The 16,252-nt window shown below is 42.3% G+C and overlaps 1 protein-coding gene across 5 annotated transcripts in view; it reads right to left on the minus strand.

Moving 5' to 3' along the window:
* The window catches only part of tdrd1 (tudor domain containing 1), an 85,032-nt gene that overhangs the window by 8,789 nt on the left and 59,991 nt on the right, over positions 1–16,252 (minus strand). For 2 of the 5 annotated variants that reach the window (XM_071346977.1, XM_071346975.1), the window contains exons 20-21: positions 9,091–9,207; positions 8,836–8,952 (exon numbers count right to left, since the gene is read on the minus strand). The exons of 1 other annotated variant lie outside the window; for it this stretch is intronic. In XM_071346977.1, the coding sequence (XP_071203078.1) occupies positions 8,836–8,952; positions 9,091–9,207 (234 nt within the window). The remainder of the gene's footprint in view (positions 1–8,835; positions 8,953–9,090; positions 9,208–16,252) is intronic. 2 more of the 5 variants (XM_071346976.1, XM_071346978.1) reach the window with 2 other exon arrangements.

Here is a 16,252-nt window from a genome sequence, read left to right on the forward strand (position 1 = left end):
ACAGTGCATGTCAGAGCAAAAACCAAACCATGAGGTCGAAGGAATTGTCCGTAGAGCTCCGAGACAGGATTGTGTTGAGGCACAGATCTGGGGACGGATACCAAAACATTTCTGCAGCATTTAAGGTCCCCAAGAACACAGTGGCCTCCATCATTCTTAAATTGATTTTTTTTTGGAACCACCAAGACTCTTCCTAGAGCTGGCCGCCTGGCCAAACTGAGCAATCGAGGGGGAAGGGCCATGGTCAGGGAGGTGACCAAGAACCCGATGGTTACTCTGACAGAGCTCTAGTTCCTCTGTGGAGATGGGAGAAACTTCCAGAAGGACAATCTCCGCAGCACTCCACCAAATCAGGCCTGTATGGTAGAGTGGCCAGGCAGAAGCCACTCCTCAGTAAAAGGCACATGACAGCCTGCATGGAGTTTACCAAGAAGCACCTAAAGACACTCCCACCATTAAAAGAGACATTCTCTGGTATGACGAAACTAAGATTGAACTCTTTGGCCTGAATGCCAAGCGTCACGTCTGGAGGAAACCTGCCACCATCCCTACGGTGAAGCATGGTGGTGGCAGCATCATGCTGTGGGGATGTTTTTCTGTAGCAGGGACTGGGAGACTAGTCAGGATCGAGGGGAAGATGAACAGAGAAAAGTACAGATAGATCCTTGATAAAAACCTGCTCTAGAGTTATCAGGACCTCAGACTGGGGCGAAGGTTCATCTTCCAACAGGACAACGACCATAAACACACAGCCAAGACAATGCAGGAGTGGCTTTGGGACAAGTCTCTGAATGTCCTTGAGTGGCTCAGCCAGAGCCCGGACTTGAACCCAATCTAACATCTCTGGAGAGACCTGAAAATAGCTGTGCAGCGACACACCATTAAACCTGACAGAGCTTGAGAAGAACTGCAGAGAAGAATGGGAGAAACTCCCCAAATACAGGTGTGCCAAGCTTGTAGCGTCATACCCAAGAAGACTTAAGGCTTTAATCGCTGCCAAAGGTGCTTCAACAAAGTAATGAGTCTGAATACTTATGTAAATGTGATAATTCAGTTTTGTATTTTTAACACATTTTCAAAAATGTTTAAAAAAAACATCTTTATCATTGTCATTATAGGCTATTGTGTGTAGATTGATGGGGGGAAACTATTTAATCAATTTTAGAATAAGGCTGTAACGTAACAAAACGTTGAAAAAGTCTTAACACTTTCTGAAGGCCTATTGCATTTTGCACACATCCAGCCTATACTGTCCATTGCTTGGCCTTTTCATGTTTTTTTTTATTGTGTAGGCTATGCTGTAAAATTAATCTTATCTAAATCAAGATGAGCCCATTAAACCGGCTCACAGGAAGACACTTTCAGAACAATTGCCCGCCATCGCAATTCAGCGTGAAGAACTTGTGCTGACCGTGAGTTGGTGGATATTGTCACTCCAGGCCTGGGTTGATACCAGTTTTGCATGGTGCACGCCTGCGGGGCGAGAGACTGCCAAGACTAGAGCTTTGATCCTTAATCCAAACCTGTCGGACCCTAACAATATACAGTGCCAACATTTAAGCAAAATAAGGTTTTTGTGCGTAAGCAACATTTCTGGGATCTTTTATTTCAGCTCACGGGAACAAGACTTTACATTAGTGATGCACCGATGACATTTTTGGCCGATACCAATATTTTCCTTGCAAAAAAACCCCGACACCGATATATACAATTTTAGCGGCCTTTTAAGCATTCTAGTAGTTAAATAGTTAACACACACACACGCAGCGGTCTAAGGCATTGCATCTCAGGGAAAAAGGTGTAACAGTCCCTGGTTTGAATCCAGGCTGGATCACATCTGGCCTTGATTTGGAGTCCCATAGGGCGGTGCACAATTGGCCCAGCGTCGTCCGGGTTTGCCGTCATTGTAAATAAGAATTTGTTCTTAACGGCCTTGCCTAGTTAAATAAAGGTTACACACACACAAAAAAAATTGTTGGCATTTACATATGTCCCCATTACCAGTAAAACATAATCAAAACCTATTTTTTTATTATTTCTTTCACTTACTTGCTGTGCTGTTTTGTTGTTCATTTGTTCAGTCGTTTCATTCTCAACCAGGATTTCTATGGAATGCCGTTTGGGTCTTTGCGTGTCAAAAAGGATACACATCAAATAACACTATTTTCATGTCAAATAAGCTTGTTGACCAATCAAGACCTGAATATGACTGCACTTCACAAACGCGTTCATATATTTTTTTACATAGTTATTACACATTGATTACACCATCACTCGTATGTCATATGTCACGATTGATCGATATCTATGCTATGATGCTGGTAAAGTTGTCTCACGCACCTACAGTGCTGGTCATTAAAAAAAAGCTAGCTAGCTCATGGATGCACAAAAAAATATTCCCCAAAAACATAGCAAAACGACATAATCTGTTTCAGTAGCTATAGATAGCTAGCTAACTATATAGCTAGGTATCATCTAAAATACCTCTAATTTATAAAAATTATTATTTGATTAATGGTGGTCGGACCCATCTATGTGAAACTAGCCACAATAGCGGTTAGCATTCAAAATAAAAGTATGGCATAATTCTTCTATTTGTATTTATTTGCATCATTGTCAATGACATATTTTCATTTTGAAGGTAAACCGCAAATTCCACTATTGTGCCTAATTAGCTTCACAAAACATTACCCCGGTCCGGTCGAGCATCATTAGCCAGATTAAGCTAGCTGGCTGCTTATAACGTTAGCTTTGGGCAACAGGGTTAAGTAGCTGGCTAGCTATTTATTTTCATGAATTGAAGTTCAATTTCAATAGGCGAACAAGTGACAACCTTGATAATACTTACTCACAAGGATTCCTAAATCATTGCTAAGAATAATGAAAATGACTGCAGTTTCTACTGGTCATTGTTTTCAGGCTGGTTGTATTGGTGCTAGCTAGTGTCATGACGTTGCCCTCTTTGGGTACAGCAAGCCCCATCCCCCTCTCTCTGTCTCCCACACTCAGGCTGCTGCGACCTCAGGTCGTAAATTCCTGGAGGAGATTATCTCCTCATGGCCACAGTATAGAGAGAGAGGGAGTTTTCATAGAGAGAACAAAGGAATTTCTTCCACCTCACAGAACTTTAGGTCCGAACAACATTTATGTTCTGGAGAAGGTATAAAAGATCGGTGAAGAATCCAGCTACGAACTGGTCCATTTGGTACAATTTTGTGAAACTCATGAGACAATACGGCCACATTACCATAACGCTGTTTATACAATAGCCTCAGTAATGAGGCTTACATCTAATTGTTGTATAAAATGAGGAAAGATTAAACTATTTGTGAAATTATGGGATGCTATGTAATGTGAGAGAATTGCATTTCTGTGTAAAGTTTCACTTAAGTCACTGGCACGCCCCCATGAACACAGTTAGGACCTGGCGTCATGAGACAGCCTTTTTCTGCTCTTCCGAATAAAACCCCCACCTTGAGAATTTCTCAACAGACCATGTTTCTCTCAATTACGAGAAGACAAAGGTTGCAGACCAGCTTACCTCGATAACGAGAGGGCCAAGGTTTGAGACGATTGCTGAATCTTTTAACCATCCCACATGGTTAAACTCTTAGACTATCGATACCGACAGAATAAGAACAAGTCTTTGCTAGTCTGCAGCTAGGAATTCGCGTTCAATGATACCGAATTCCTAGCTGCAGACTAGCAATTAATATCAAATATCTATTCTATAACGACATGAATGAATGTCACTCTGAACTATCCATTCTAACCAAGACAGAGAGAGAGGGCGGACAGACTCTCCAACAGAAACAAACTTTTCAACAGAGATCCTGACGACACACTGAGCGTAAATATATATAGTGATTGCAATTGTTCCTGAATGAGTGAGCGTTCATGTGCAAAGGATTAGCATTTAAATTGTTATAATTATCAACTGTGTGTTGTCTTATCTCAGTCGACCCCCACTTCCCTTCTGTACACCTAGCCGCGATGCCGGTTTATCCCATTAGGGAAACTCCATTATCATTTCCTTGTAACAATCTACTGTTTGTTTATGCATTTCTGTGAATTACTTAGTAAATAAATGACTTAAGATAATTGATGTAGGATGACTCAGTGAAGACTGGGTTCGTGCAGATAACCAACAATTTACGACGTTTGGAATGAGACTAACATGAGGTAAATAATTCATTAATTCGAAGACTAAGTGATCAGATATTCAAATATCTGAAAGTTATGTTAGGAAAATTATAAATTTATAATCGGAATATTTTCCTTGGTGCCACGATTTCCTAGTTACATGATTAATCAATTTAGAGAGAGTTATTTGATAAATAAGTCTTCAGTTTAATGATGCCAAAGACACAACACTAGGTACCAAGCTAAAGCTAGCTACCCCAGAAGTTGCGGTCCAACAAATTATGGTTTATTACCAACGCGGTATTGTAAACACATCGTTCGTGGCCGGTGTTTGCAGACTTTTTTTGTACAGCTTTGACAGTGCTACTGTATCTTTTTTGACACGCAAAGACCCAAACGGCGTTCCATAGTATGTATGTCGTGAAGCTAATAGCAGTGACGCTATTACTGTGTAACGCCGGCAAGGCAACATCTGAAAAATAGCGCACTTGGTAGTGTGTAACGGTGCTCGACCAGTCGGCGAAAGCCAGCATCACCCACGACAGAGAACGGTTGATTGTCAAGGGCAAAGAATCCCATTATCTTGGCTTTAATCGATTTCGCCTTTGTGTTGTCTCGCTGAAATGGTATTACTCTTACAAATGATGTTCGACTTGTTGACTGCTCGATCCACACAACAGACATTGTGGGCTAGGTTAAGAATGCTGTGTTGCACGTGTAGCGCAAAATTTTACGTGGCGTCATTATGTCATGTACCTACATTAAATAGGTATGCAAGGTAGCTTTGACATCGGTTTTTAAAAATCGGCGTTAACTTCTTATGGCTGCAGGGGCAGTATTGAGTAGCTTGGATGAAAGGTGCACAGAAGTGCCCATAGTAAACGGCCTGCTCCTCAGTCCCAGTTGCTAATATATGCATATTATTATTCGTATTGGACAGAAAACACTCTGAAGTTTATAAAACTGTTTGAATGATGTCTGTGAGTATAACAGAATTGACTCAGGGGTGTGAATACTTACAGCGCCAGTGAAAAGTTTGGACACCTACTCATTCAAGGGTTATTCTTTCTTTTTTTACTATTTTCTACATTGTAGAATAATAGTGAAGACATCAAAACTATGAAATAACACATATGGAATCATGTAATAACCAAAAAAGCGTCAATATATTTTATATTCTTCAAAGTAGCCACCCTTTACAGCTTTGCACACCCGTGGCTATCTCCCAACCAGCTTCATGAGGTAGTCATCTGGAATGCATTGTTAAAAGTTTGTTCATTTATTTCCTTCTTAATGCGTTTGAGCCAGTTGTGTGTGACAAGGTAGGGTTGGTATACAGAAGGTAGCGCTATTTGGTAAAGGACAAAGTCCATATTATGGCAAGGAACAGCTCAAACAAGCAAAGCGAAATGACAGTCCATCGTTACTTTAAGACATGGTCAGTCAATACGGAACATTTCAAGAACTTTGTAAGTTTCTTCAAGTGCAGTTGCAAAAAACCATTAAGCACTATGATGAAACTCTCATGAGGACAGCCACAGGAATGGAAGACCCAGAATTGCCTCTGCTGCAGAGGATAAGTTCATTTGAGTTAACTGCAGCTCAGATTGCAGGCCAAATAAATGCTTCACAGAGTTCAAGTAACAGGCACATCTCAACATCAACTGTTCAGAGGAGATTGCGTGAATCAGGCCTTCATGGTCGAAGAGGAGACTTGCTTGGGCCAAGAAACACGAGCAATGGACATTAGACCGGTGGAAATCTGATATTTTTGGTTCCAACCGTGGTGTCTTTGTGAGACGCAGAGTAGGTGAACAGATGATCTCTGTGGTGTGATGGTGTGTGGGTGCTTAGCTGGTGACGCTGTCTGTGATTTATATAGAATTCAAGGAACACTTAACCAGCATGGCTACCACAGCATTCTGCAGCGATATGCCATCCCATCTGGTTTGTGCTTAGTGGGACTATATTTTGTTTTTCAAAAGGACAATGACCCAACACACCTCCAGACTGTGTAAGGGCTATTTGGCCAAGAAGGAGAGTGATGGGAGTGCTGCATCAGACGACCTGGCCACCACAATACCTAACCTGGTTTGGGATGAGTTGGACCGCAGAGTGAAGGAAAAGCAGCCAACAAGTGTTCAGCATGTGGGACATCCTTCAAGACTGTTGGAAAAGCATTCCTCATGAAGATGGTTGAGGTCGGGTGTGCAAAGCTGTCATAAAGGCAAATCAAATCAAATTTTATTGGTCACATACACGTGATTAGCAGATGTTATTGCAGTGAAATGTTTGTGCTTCTAGCGCCGACAGTGCAGCAATATCTAACAAATTACACAACATATACCCAATACACACAAATCTAAGTAGGAATGAATTAAGACTATATACATAAGGACGAGCGATATCAGAGCGGAACGGTCTAATATACCGTAGAATAGTATAGAATACAGTAAATGCATTAGATGAGTAATGCCAGATACGTAAACATTATTAAAGTGACTAGTGTTCCATTCCTTAAAGTGGCCAGTGATTTCAAGTCTATGCCTATAGGCAGCAGCCTCTAATGTGCTAGTGATGGCATTTAACAGTCTGATGGCTTGAGACTGAAAAACAGCTTCTGTCTCTCGGTCCCAGCTTTGCTGCACCTGTACTGACCTCGCCTTCTAGATGATAGCGGGGTGAACAGGCAGTGGCTCAGGTGGTTGTTGTCCTTGATGATCATTTTGGCCTTCCTGTGAAATCGGGTGATGTAGGTGTCCTGGAGGGCAGGCATTGTGCAGACCTCACTACCCTCTGGAGAGCCTTACGGTTGTGGGCGGAGCATTTGCCGTACCAGGCGGTGATACAGCCCGACAGGATACTCTCGATTGTGCAGCTGTAAAAATTTGTGAGTGTTTTTGGTGACAAGCCAAACTTCTTCAGCCTCCTGAGGTTGAAGAGACACTGTTGCGCCTTCTTCACTACCCTGTCTGTGTGGGTGGACCATTTCAGTTTATCCGTGATGTGGTCAGCGAGGCACTTTCCACTTTCTCCACTCTGCTGTTTCCTGAAATCCACGATCATCTCCTTGTTTTGCTGACTTTGAGTGTGAAGTTATTTTCCTGACACCACACTCCGAGGGCCCTCAAGTCCTCCCTGTAGATCGTCTTGTCGTTGTTGGTAATCAAGCCTACGACTGTAGTGATGTCTGCAAACTTGATGATTGAGTTGGAGGCGTGCATGGCCACGCAATCATGGGTGAACAGGGAGTACAGGAGAGGGATGAGAACGCACACTTGTGGGGCCTCGGGGTGGAGATGTTGTTTCCTACCCTCACCACCTGGGAGCGTCCCGTCAGAAAGTCCAGGACCCAGGGTCTTGAGCTTAATGACGAGTTTGGAGGGCACTATGGTGTTAAATGCTGAGCAGTAGTCGATGAACAGCATTCTTACATAGGTATTCCTCTTGTCCAGATGGGTGAGGGCAGTGTGCAGTTTGCAGTGTGATTGAGTCGTCTGTGGACCTATTGGGGCGGTAAGCAAATTGGAGTGGGTCTAGGGTGTCTGGTAGAGTGGAGGTGATATGATCCTTGACTAGTGTCTCAAAGCACTTCATGATGACGGAAGTGAGTGCTATAGTCGCGATAGTCGTTTAGTTCAGTTACCTTAGCTTTCTTGGGAACAGGAACAATGGTGGCCCTCTTGAAGCATGTGGGAACAGCAGAATGGGATAGGGATTGATTGAATATGTCCGTAATCACACCAGCCAGCTGGTCTGCGCATGCTCTGAGGACGCAGCTAGGGATGCCGTCTGGGCCGGCAGCCTTGCGAGGGTTAACACGTTTAAATGTTTTACTCATGTTGGCTGCGGTGAAGGAGAGCCTGCAGGTTTTGGTAGCGGGCCGTGTCGGTGGCACTGTATTGTCCTCAAAGCGAGCAAAGAAGTTGTTTAGTTTGTCTGGGAGCAAGACATCGGGGTCTGCGATGGGGCTGGTTTTCTTTTTGTAGTCTTATGATTTGTTTTGTTATCCAGATTGAGGGTTATCACACACCAGTTTGTGAAGTGCTAATATTTAGTCTAACTTACTGATATTGAATATTACATTTTTATCTTGAGTTGATCGACACTGCTGTGTCCAATCCATTTTTGTGGGTTTCCTACCTCGTGCTTTGACACCTTGTCAGAGCAATCCACCATTTAGTCCACTACCCTAGTTCCTCATGTAAGCATATTGCTAATGTTGGCATTCAATTGGTTTGAAAACATCCCAAAAGAGCTGTGTGATCTATCAGTAGAACTCTTTGTAGCATAATTCAAGTATTTGGAACAGAACTTAAATTCCCTGTCTTTCCAGAAAGAGATTTAGCCATATTGAAACGTCAAATCTGATCATAAAGTGAACGGACGGCCATATTGCCAAATCCTGAGCAGCGTGAAAAAATGGCAGTCCGTTCACTTTACGATTAGATTTCACCTAACGTTTAAAAAAATTAGTGTCATTGAGTTAGAGGTTATTTTATAGTGCCCTTGAAATGGGAAATATCTGATTGTTGTTGAAGCACTGCATGTGTATGCATTGTGTGAGGCACTGAATTAGTGTGTATTTTAGCAGTGAGAGTGCATGTGTGTGTGTGCAGTCCTGTCCACAAGGTGATGAAAGTGTGGGTTAGGGTTAGTGTGTGTGTGTGGGGGGGAATGACGACTCCTCACCCGAAAACTGGGCACAGCATGCAGCTCCTGGCATGGGTTTGCACTGACTAGGCAAGGCCTTGGTGGTGCAGTATACAGCCAAGTCCATCATCACACTCTGCAGTCTCTCCACATACACTAGACCACACAGACACAAATTAGTGTTCATACCGTATACACAGATAATTTGTGGGTGAGTCTGGTGTAATTGTACACCTGTAAAAATTGACATAGATTTCTGTAGACACAAAGAACAAGAGACAGGAGAGTCCTCACCGTGGCTGGGGTTGAAAAGATAGAATAGACTGGGGCTGACAACGGCTGCTATGCAAGGCTGGAAGGTCTCATTGCGAGGCAGCTCCACCGTCCTCCAGTCCAGAGGGAATTTGTCTGCTGAGGTAGATATATCGTTCGTCTGATTAGCACTACTAGCGTTAACATTGATTGACTAATGGTTTCCTTGACTAATGTCCTTGAAAATACAATTATTTCCATAGCTCACAAGTCACCCCCCCACCCCACACATATGCATTAGGGCTGACCCCAATTAGTCGACTGTTTGGTTGTTGGTCGACCAGAAACAAAAATATATATGTCAACTAATCCATTGCGGAGGCCTAGACTAAAACCCAATTTATGCTTGATCCAAAATTGTGGCCGAAGGCTCCATGTGACAATTGCAGCGCCTCCAGAGACATGCACAGGACAAATCAAGCGCCGTACCGCATCGCAATTCGCTTCCCAAATGTTGTAACAATGCGTAGGGCTCTGTATAACTCCGCATTGACATGATTGGTTGACGGTAGGTGAGGGTGGTACATCCTGTAGATAAACTTACTTCCTTCCTTGCCAACAGCTCTGCACTGCTCCACGAAGCTCAAGCAATATGAATGCTTTGACTTCCGCTGAGTCCGTATCATCGTAAATGCTGCATGGACAACGCAGACGTCGGCTTAACCATGCGCCCAGATGCACAATGTAATTATCTCTCTCCAGAATGCGCTCTTCCGACAATGTGCATATGTGGGAACTCCATCAAGATTGTTGGAAAAGCATTCCAGGTGAAGCTGGTTGAGAGAATGCAAAGCTGTCACGAGGCAAAGGGTGGCTACTTTGAAGAACCTCAAATGTAAAATATATTTTGATTTGTTTTAACACTTTTTGGATTACTACATGATTCCATATGTGTTATTTCATAGTTTTGATGTCTTGACTATTATTCTACAATGTAGAAAACAGTAAAAAGAAAGAAAAACCCTTGAATGTGTTCTAAATCTTTTGACCGATAGTGTATTTAAAAAAAATCTTTCCAGCCCTCTCCCTTTCGATAACCACTCAGCGTGAAAAGGGAAAGATATCATGCACTGATCAAGTGGAAATGACATAAAATAGGCCATCCCAATTACTTCTTATCAGTGCTCGACTTGGAGTGAAATAGGTTCCGGTACTCATTTTGGGTGCTGGTATGGTCTATATTTAGGTGCAGAAGCGCCACAATATTTTTGAGCTAATATTCTAAGAGGAACAGGAGCTTAAGCATTACAAAGCTCCGGTGAGCTCCTGCCCAAGTCAAGCATGGCTTCTTACCCCTTGCACAAATAGCCTACAACGGTGTCTGTCCCGAGCTCACCGGCGCTGGAAACTCTGCTCGGCCAGAATATTTTATGCAATGTTGCAAGTTCGCCAGCACAAGCTTCTGGCCGTACCAAAGTTAATAGTTGATACAAGGTTTCAAGTTTGTTGCAGACAGGCTCATGTGTAGCCAATGTGATTTATAGGATACATATTTTTTTTTTTATTGGGCTATATGTAGGCTATTACATAGTTGGCAATGGAAGTTACTTTTTAGGTTGGTACAATTTTTATTTAGATTGGGATAGAAGTTTGATTAACCACATGACAATGATTGAGATAAGACATTATTATAAATGAAATTAAAATGTGCCTATGAAAACCAGAACTGGCAAGGCAGATCAGTAGATATGGTAAGATAAATTGGCATTCCACTTGAGAAAAGTTGCAGACTCCTCGTGTAGCCTATTACCGGCAACTTAATGAAAGTAATGGCGGAATCTGCGAAAGCCAGCAGGAGCGGGAGAATAGTTGGGTAAAAAAAAGAATATTCTGGTTATCTAGATCTCTGGCGCCCTCGAGGCATTGGTCTTATTTCATCAAACCGTAAGTTCAATGCATATAGTTGATTTTATTAAAACACATAGGGTGTGTCTATATGGAAAAATACACATTTAAAAATGTTTACCAATCAATTGGTCAAGGACAGCCCTAATGTGCACAGACATTAAAATTAGGAAGTCACCCGGAAATGTATGTTAAATTCCAGAATCAATTAAATGTCCTGCTGAATTATGGCATTTTACTGTCCTGTACCGTCAACCTGATGGGAGAAGGCCAAAGCTCTGGTTGAGTGGTTGGTTGGGCTGGAGATTATTTAACAGGCTTTGCGCTGGATAGGACGTTTATTTAGGAGTGATATTTTAAGGGATGGGACTGGGTGTCAGATTATTTTTCATGCAGTTTGTAATCCTGTGAGACTGACAATGTTGTACTAGTAATATCTTCGATATGCAGGTAGGGAGTCAGATACTTGGTAAAGTAGCTAACAAAAGGAGTTAAGGTTTGATGTAAATGTTACAGACATTTTATGACTGACAGTCACGGCTGGGATTTCTTTGTTATGTCTGTGGTGAGCTTGTGGTCTATTGGTATTCAGAGGTATTTCCATTTCAACTCTCTATTTATGGTGGTAGGACCTTTGTAGGATTTTTTTTCTTATGTCAGTAAGTATGAATTGGCATTGTCTTGCTGCCATCTTGTCTACACTGTCACAATCAGAAACAACTGTCCCAGTGAGTGCAGGTGATGGAACTTAGGACAGGGTTCATTGCTTCTCTGTCCATTGCTGGATGGTTCATTTGGTGGGTTTAGTTCTCTTCAGTAGCTTATGGTATACAAAATGTCAAACCAACATCCAGTTTGTTATGCAGCGACTGCATATTGGAACTACACTGAAGAAAAATAAATGCAACATTCAACAATTTCTAAGATTTTACTGAGTTACAGTTCCTATAGGGAAATCAGTCAATTGAAAGAAATTCATTAGGCCCTAATCTATGGATTTCACATGACTGGGAATACAGATATGCATCTGTTGGCCACAGATACATGGATCAGAAAACCAGTCAGTATCTGGTGTGACCACCATCTCCTTCACATAGAGTTGATCAGGCTGTTGATCGTGGCCTGTGGAATGTGGTCGAACTCCTCTTCAATGCCTGTGTGAATTTGCTGGATATCGGCGGGAATTGAAAAACGCTGTCGTATACAGAGCATCCCAAACATGCTTAACAGGTGACATGCCTGGTGAGTATGCAGACCATTGAAGAACTGGGCCATTTTCACCTTCCAGGAATTGTGTACAGATCCTTGCAACATGTTGCCGTGTATCATCATGCTGAAACCTGAGGTGATGAGGCAGATGAATGGCACTACAATGGGCCTCAGGATCTTGTCACGGTGTCTCTGTGCATTCAAATTGCCATCGATAAAATGCAATTGTGTTTGTTGTCCGTAGCTAACCCCACCGACACCATGGGACACTAAACAATATTGACACCAGCAAACCGCTCACCCAAACACACTGTCTGTCATATGCCCGGTACAGTTGAAACCAGGATTCATCCATGAAGAGCACACTTCTCCAGCGTGCCAGTGGCCATAGAAGGTGAGCATTTGCCCACTGAAGTTGGTTACGACGCTGAACTGCAGTCAGGTCAAGAACCTGGTGAGGACTACGAGCTCGCATATGAGCTTCCCTGAGACGGTTTCTGACAATTTGCGCAGACATTCTTTGTGCGAGCACACAGTTTCATCAGATGTCCGGGTGGCTGGTCTCAGATGATCCCGCATGTGAAGAAGCCGGATATGGAGGTCCTGGGCTGGCGTGGTTACACGTGGTCTGCGGTTGGGAGGCCAGTTGGACATACATTGTTTTAAAGAATTTAATAGTAACATTAAATTCTCTCGCAACAGCTCTGGACATTCCTGCATGACAATTGCTTGCGCCCTCAAAACTTGAGACATCTGCGGCATTGTGTTTTGTGGCAAAACTGCACAATATAAAGTGGCCTTTTATTGTCCCCAGCACAAGGTGCACCTATGCAATGATCGTGCTGTTTAATCAGCTTCTTGATATGCCACACCTGTCAGGTGGATGGAGTATCTTGGCAAAGGAGAAATGCTCACTAACAGGGATGTAAACACATTTGAGATAAATACACTTTTTGTCTGTATGGAACATTTCTGTAATCTTTTATTTCAGCTCATGAAACATGGGACCAACACCGTACACGTTGCGTTTATATGTTTGTTCAGTATAGATTAAAATGAAGTAAAGTTGTGGAGCTTGCTCTAGCTTTATAAAATACATTTTCTGTCTGGGTAGTGGAAGAAGTTTAAAAAGTTTTACTTTACTATTTTTTTCCCCTCCCACCTTTATTTAACCAGGTACGCCTGTTAAGAACAAGTTCTCATTTACAACTGCGACCTGGCCAATATAAAGCAAAGCAATGCGACAAAAACAACAGAGTTACACATGGAATAAAAAAACGTACAGTCAATAACACAATAGGAAAAAAATTAAGTATATACAGTGTGTGCAAATGGCGTGAGGATGTAAGGCAATAAATAGGCCATAGTAGCAAATTAACACTGGAGTGATAGATGAGCAGATAGTGATGTGCAAGTAGAAATACTGGTGTGCAAAAGAGCAGAAAAGTAAATAAAAACAATATGGGGATGAGGTAGGTAGATTGGGTTGGCTGTTTACAGATGGACTATGTACGTTAGCTGCTCAGATAGCTGATGTTTAAAGTTAGTGAGGGAAATATAAATCTCCAGCTTCAGCGATTTTTGCAATTCGTTCCAGTCATTGGCAGCAGAGAACTGCGTGCTAAAGAATAATAACTAGGTAGTAACTTTAAATTAAATTAAATGTGGGGCTTGATTTAACTCTTTAAAAGTATGTTTGTGGTAGTGGAAGAAGATTAAAATGTTTCAGCAAAGCAGGTAATTATAGTCCAAGTTAAATTTAGTCAGTTGGTTTGATTACTTTGATAGTTGTAATAATACTATTAAAGCAGTGATAGACTATCACCCTCATTAGTTTGGATTGTGTGGCAGTTAGATCACACTTTTCATCAGACTACACTCAAGACTACTACACTTTTATACACTCTCCTACTAAAATACCACACTATACAAACTGTAATAAGAGAAGACAAGGAGACCATTGGATCCAAGCCCATAATTGCATCCCAGCTCATCATTGGATCTAAACCCCATCAATGGGGGAACACTGTACCAAACCCAGCACCACGTCTCACAGCTGCTGTGATTGTGGCAAAAAGTTATATCTTTTAAAGCTGACCTGCAGAGCCATGTGACTCTCGACAAGAGACCCAGCAAATGCCGCTTCTGCAAAAAAACTATTCAGTCTGTAAATTGAAGGCCCATGTTTGACTAGGTCACAGTGGGATACCCAGCACCTGCCCCGTTTGTGGCAAGACCTTAAAACACAAAATATCTGCCCATGCACATTAGGATTCCCACAGGAGTAAATACATTTAGCAGTGGGGCGGCAGGGTAGCCTAGTGGTTAGAGCATTGGGCTAGTAACCGAAAGGTTGCAAGTTCGAATCCCCGAGCTAACAGGGTACAAATCTGTCGTTCTGCCCCTGAACAAGTCAGTGAACCCACTGTTCCTAGGCTGTCATTGAAAATAAGAATTTGTTCTTAACTGACTTGCCTAGTTAAATGAAGATATAATAAAAAATAAAAAAACATTTAGCTGTGATGACTGAGGAAAGAGCTTCAATCTCAAGGGGAACCAAACTGTCTCCTACAGGAGAGACACCATTTAGCTGTGGTGACTGTGTGAAAATATTTTTTAAGAATAACCTGACCAGGCATAGACCAATTCAGACAGGAATGAAACAATTTAGCTGTTGTGACTGTGGTTAAAGCTTCAGACATAAACACACTAAACAATCATATACTAATTCTAGTGCTGAGCGATTAGTGCTTTTTGGAGGTGGGTTCGATTACGATCAATACATTTTTTTTGCGATATTTTTAAACATGAAATAATGACATTAGAATAATTTAAGCTTTTTAATGGAAATTCTAAAATCCCAAAAGAGTGAATGTTCAATTGCCAAAACATTCCATATTCCATTGTCTCCGTCAGGTCCACATTGGGTAGACATAAATAGAAAATTACTTTGTAATAATAAAATATTGCAGTTGTGTATATTACTTGGTTTTTATTTGATGATTAGATATTTCCCCCCCCTCAATCTACACACAATACCCCATAATGACAAAGCAAAAACATGTTTTTACAATATTTTGCAAATGTATATAAAAAATTTAAAATTACATTTACAAAAGTATTCAGACTCATTACTCAGCACTTTGTTGAAGCACCTTTGTACATGACACTACAAGCTTGGTAGACCTGTATTTGGGGAGTTTCTCCCATTCTTCTCTGCAGATCCTCTCAAGCTCTGTCAGGTTGTATGGGGAGCGTTGCTGCACAGCTATTTTCAGGTCTCTCCAGAGATGTTAGATTGGGTTCAAGTCCGGGCTCTGGCTGTGCCACTAAAGGACATTCAGAGACTTGTCACAAAGCCACTTCTGTGTTGTCGTGGCTGTGTGCTTAGGGTCGTTGTCTTGTTGGAAGGTGAACCTTCGGCCCAGTCTGAGATCCTGAGCAGCTTTTCATCAAGGATCTCTGTACTTTGCTCTGTTCATCATTCCCTCGATCCTGACTAGGTCTCCCAGTCCCTGCCGCTGAAAAACATCCCCACAGGATGATGCTGCCACCACCATGCTTCACTGTAGGGTTGGTGCCAGGTTTCCTCCAGACGTGACACTTTACATTCAGGCCAAAGAGTTAAATCTGGATTTCATCAGACCAGAGTATCTTGTTTCTCATTGTTTGAGAGTCTTTAGGTGCTTTTTGGCAAACTAAGCGGGCTGTCATGTGCCTTTTACTAGGGAGAGGCTTACATCTGGCCACTCTACAATAACATGCCTGATTGGTGGAGTGCAGCAGAGATGGTTCTCCCATCTCCACAGAGGAACTCCGGAGCTCTGTCAGAATGACCATGGGGTTCTTGGTCACCTCCCTGACCAAGGCCCTTCTCCCCCGATTGCTCTGTTTGGCCGGGCATCCAGCTCTAGGAACTGTCTTGGTGGTTTGAAACATCTTCCATTTAAGAATGGAGGCCACTGTGTTCTGTGGACCTTCAATGTAGCAGAAATGTTTTGGTACCCTTCCCCAGATCTGTGCCTCGACACAATCCTGTCTCAGAGCTCAACAGACAATTCCTTTGACCTCATGGCTTGGTTTTTGCTGA

The sequence above is a fragment of the Salvelinus alpinus genome, chromosome 17 (assembly GCF_045679555.1).
Source record: "Salvelinus alpinus chromosome 17, SLU_Salpinus.1, whole genome shotgun sequence".
NCBI classification, from domain to species: Eukaryota; Metazoa; Chordata; class Actinopteri; order Salmoniformes; family Salmonidae; genus Salvelinus; species Salvelinus alpinus.